At 35.1% G+C, this 2,139-nt stretch overlaps 1 protein-coding gene across 1 annotated transcript; it reads right to left on the bottom strand.

The window, feature by feature from the left end:
- Window positions 1–229: 229 nt before the first annotated feature.
- LOC143569146 (uncharacterized) lies at window positions 230–1,906 on the bottom strand. The gene is made up of 3 exons (XM_077055128.1): window positions 1,823–1,906; window positions 993–1,058; window positions 230–510 (listed from the first exon to the last, which is right to left on the bottom strand). The coding sequence occupies exons 1-3, from the start codon at window positions 1,868–1,870 to the stop codon at window positions 451–453; spliced, it is 174 nt and encodes a 57-aa protein (XP_076911243.1). The 5' UTR covers window positions 1,871–1,906; the 3' UTR covers window positions 230–450.
- Between the last annotated feature and the right edge of the window lie 233 nt (window positions 1,907–2,139).

Raw genomic sequence — 2,139 nt, 5'->3', positions numbered from 1 at the left:
ATGAATTAGTAGATTATTCCATCACACAAAGACAACAAAATTTAAAAGAAAAAAAATGTGTTTGTGTGGTTTGGGTACACATGTATGCATTTTGCAGATAATCGGGTCGTGTATCATATACCCGTCTAATACCCAATCTCATACCTTGAAACCCGTTCCAAATATATAGGGTTTCGGGTCGGCCCCATAGGTTGTATTTTGTAATGGTTTAATATTCTTATAACAAACAATTATTCTTGAAGCAAAATAACCATATTTAAATCATGTTTTCATGTCAAGATAATGTATATAACCATTTGTCATGGTAGAAACGAGTAAAAACTAATGTAAAGGCATCATTGTTTAAACAAAATCAAACAATTACAAGCAGAACATAAGATACCACGACCCGTGTGGACCCACTCGAAATCATCAAGAATTATTCAAAACGAAAATCAGTACCTCATGCACTCACTTCTCCTTTTGGTGGTGGGCCTTGGCTGCAGCCTTTCTTTGCGAGTTCGCCTTTGCCTGAAAACAAATCAAATATGCGCACAAAAAAGTTACTAAAGAATCAGCAAACATTAATTTCTGTCACAAGTCACAACAATTACCTAAGACAACTAAACGATTCAGATTTAGTCTAAACACGTTTGTGTCAAGTGTCGACTTGTCTTGGTGGGCCCGTTTATAGTTGTAAAATTTGAGTATTTTTTTGCCAAAAGTAAAAAAAAAACACGAGAAGCGAGCATTAGGTTTGACACTTTATAAGCCATTATTATATGCATACATTTGCTTTGTTGTAAATGCAATCTTAGAGTGTTAATATTGAAAAAAAAAACATAAAATTCAGATTAAAGTGTTGTGTCCCGATAATTTTTGGGTTCGTGTCAAGTAGACCGGTAAACACGATCCAATTAACACCGCTATCATCAACTATATGAAAAAAAGAGATAAAATAACCAAATAAAAGTTTGAAAATTAATATTAATAGTTTAGAAATGATGCAGTACCTTAAGGTATTTAAGTTTCAAGCTTCCATAAACTAGTCCAACAGAGAACGCAGAGACACGAGCCACCTACGATAACAAAATTCAGAACCAATAACGAAATACATCAACCTCATAAAGAAATTTATTGTTAACTTTAAAACACCAAAATAATTATAAATGATGGATTCATTTTAAAACCAAGTTCTTTGAAAATATATTTTTGCCCACAGTGGTCAATTAACAATTTACCACCAAATAACACACATAACCCATAACAGAAACCCTTATAACAAGTCCAAATACAACACAAAATGTGAGACAAAGTTGACGAAGTGAGTCACACAGGCTCATCCTGACAAGTTGAAAATTAATTCCAATACCCCCTCAGGGCTAACCACCACTCGTTTTTGTTGATTTTATAACCACCACATTCATATCCATCCGTTGATTAATAAAACTTAATATTTTGCTTGCCAACCATAGAAGTAAATTCTACGGTTAACATGCAGAAACTATATTTTAGAGATCACTTAAGGATTATGCTTCTCAAAACCATGAAACTAACTGCCATCCCTAATTTTGACACATCTTATAATTAAATATTGTGTGTCAAAATTAGGGATGGCAGTGAAACCCCAGCCCAACATAATTAGGACACGGGTATTTTGGGATGGGGTTTAATAATCAGGTATGGGTTTGGGAATACCTAAACCCATCTCCAACCAAAATCCAAAAATTGAAAAGTAGATCATCGAGACTGTAATCTATGCATCTAAAACAACAGCGATTAATTTGTAAGAAAGAAACGCTTGGTGTGTGAATAAAATAAAAGAAAGTGATGAGATTGTTACAAGAGCCAGAGTGCTGGTGCCGGAGTAAGGGCCGGGAGGTGGTGCCATCGGAGTAATCTGCTTGACCGCCGGTTGGAGAAGAAAGACAGATCTAATCTGACTGGTGTTACGGAATCAGCCCTAGAATTTGAGTGGGAGTGGGAGTGGGAGTGGGAGTGGAGCTGTGGTCTTGGATATGGATCAATATAAAAATAAAACCAATTTTGGTGGCCCAAGCCCATCCAAAATCATATACTTAACTAACGTTAAGATCAATTATGCCTCTTTTTCCATTTTTTACTTTTTTAGACTTAAACCCAGGACATTTAAATGTTTAA

This window comes from Bidens hawaiensis, unplaced genomic scaffold (assembly GCF_021521415.1).
Source record: "Bidens hawaiensis isolate Kalapana, Puna unplaced genomic scaffold, B.hawaiensis_p1.1 tig00024412_1, whole genome shotgun sequence".
Taxonomy (NCBI): domain Eukaryota; kingdom Viridiplantae; phylum Streptophyta; class Magnoliopsida; order Asterales; family Asteraceae; genus Bidens; species Bidens hawaiensis.
Note: the sequence above shows the minus strand (reverse complement) of the source record. Positions and strands in the feature narration are given on the sequence as shown.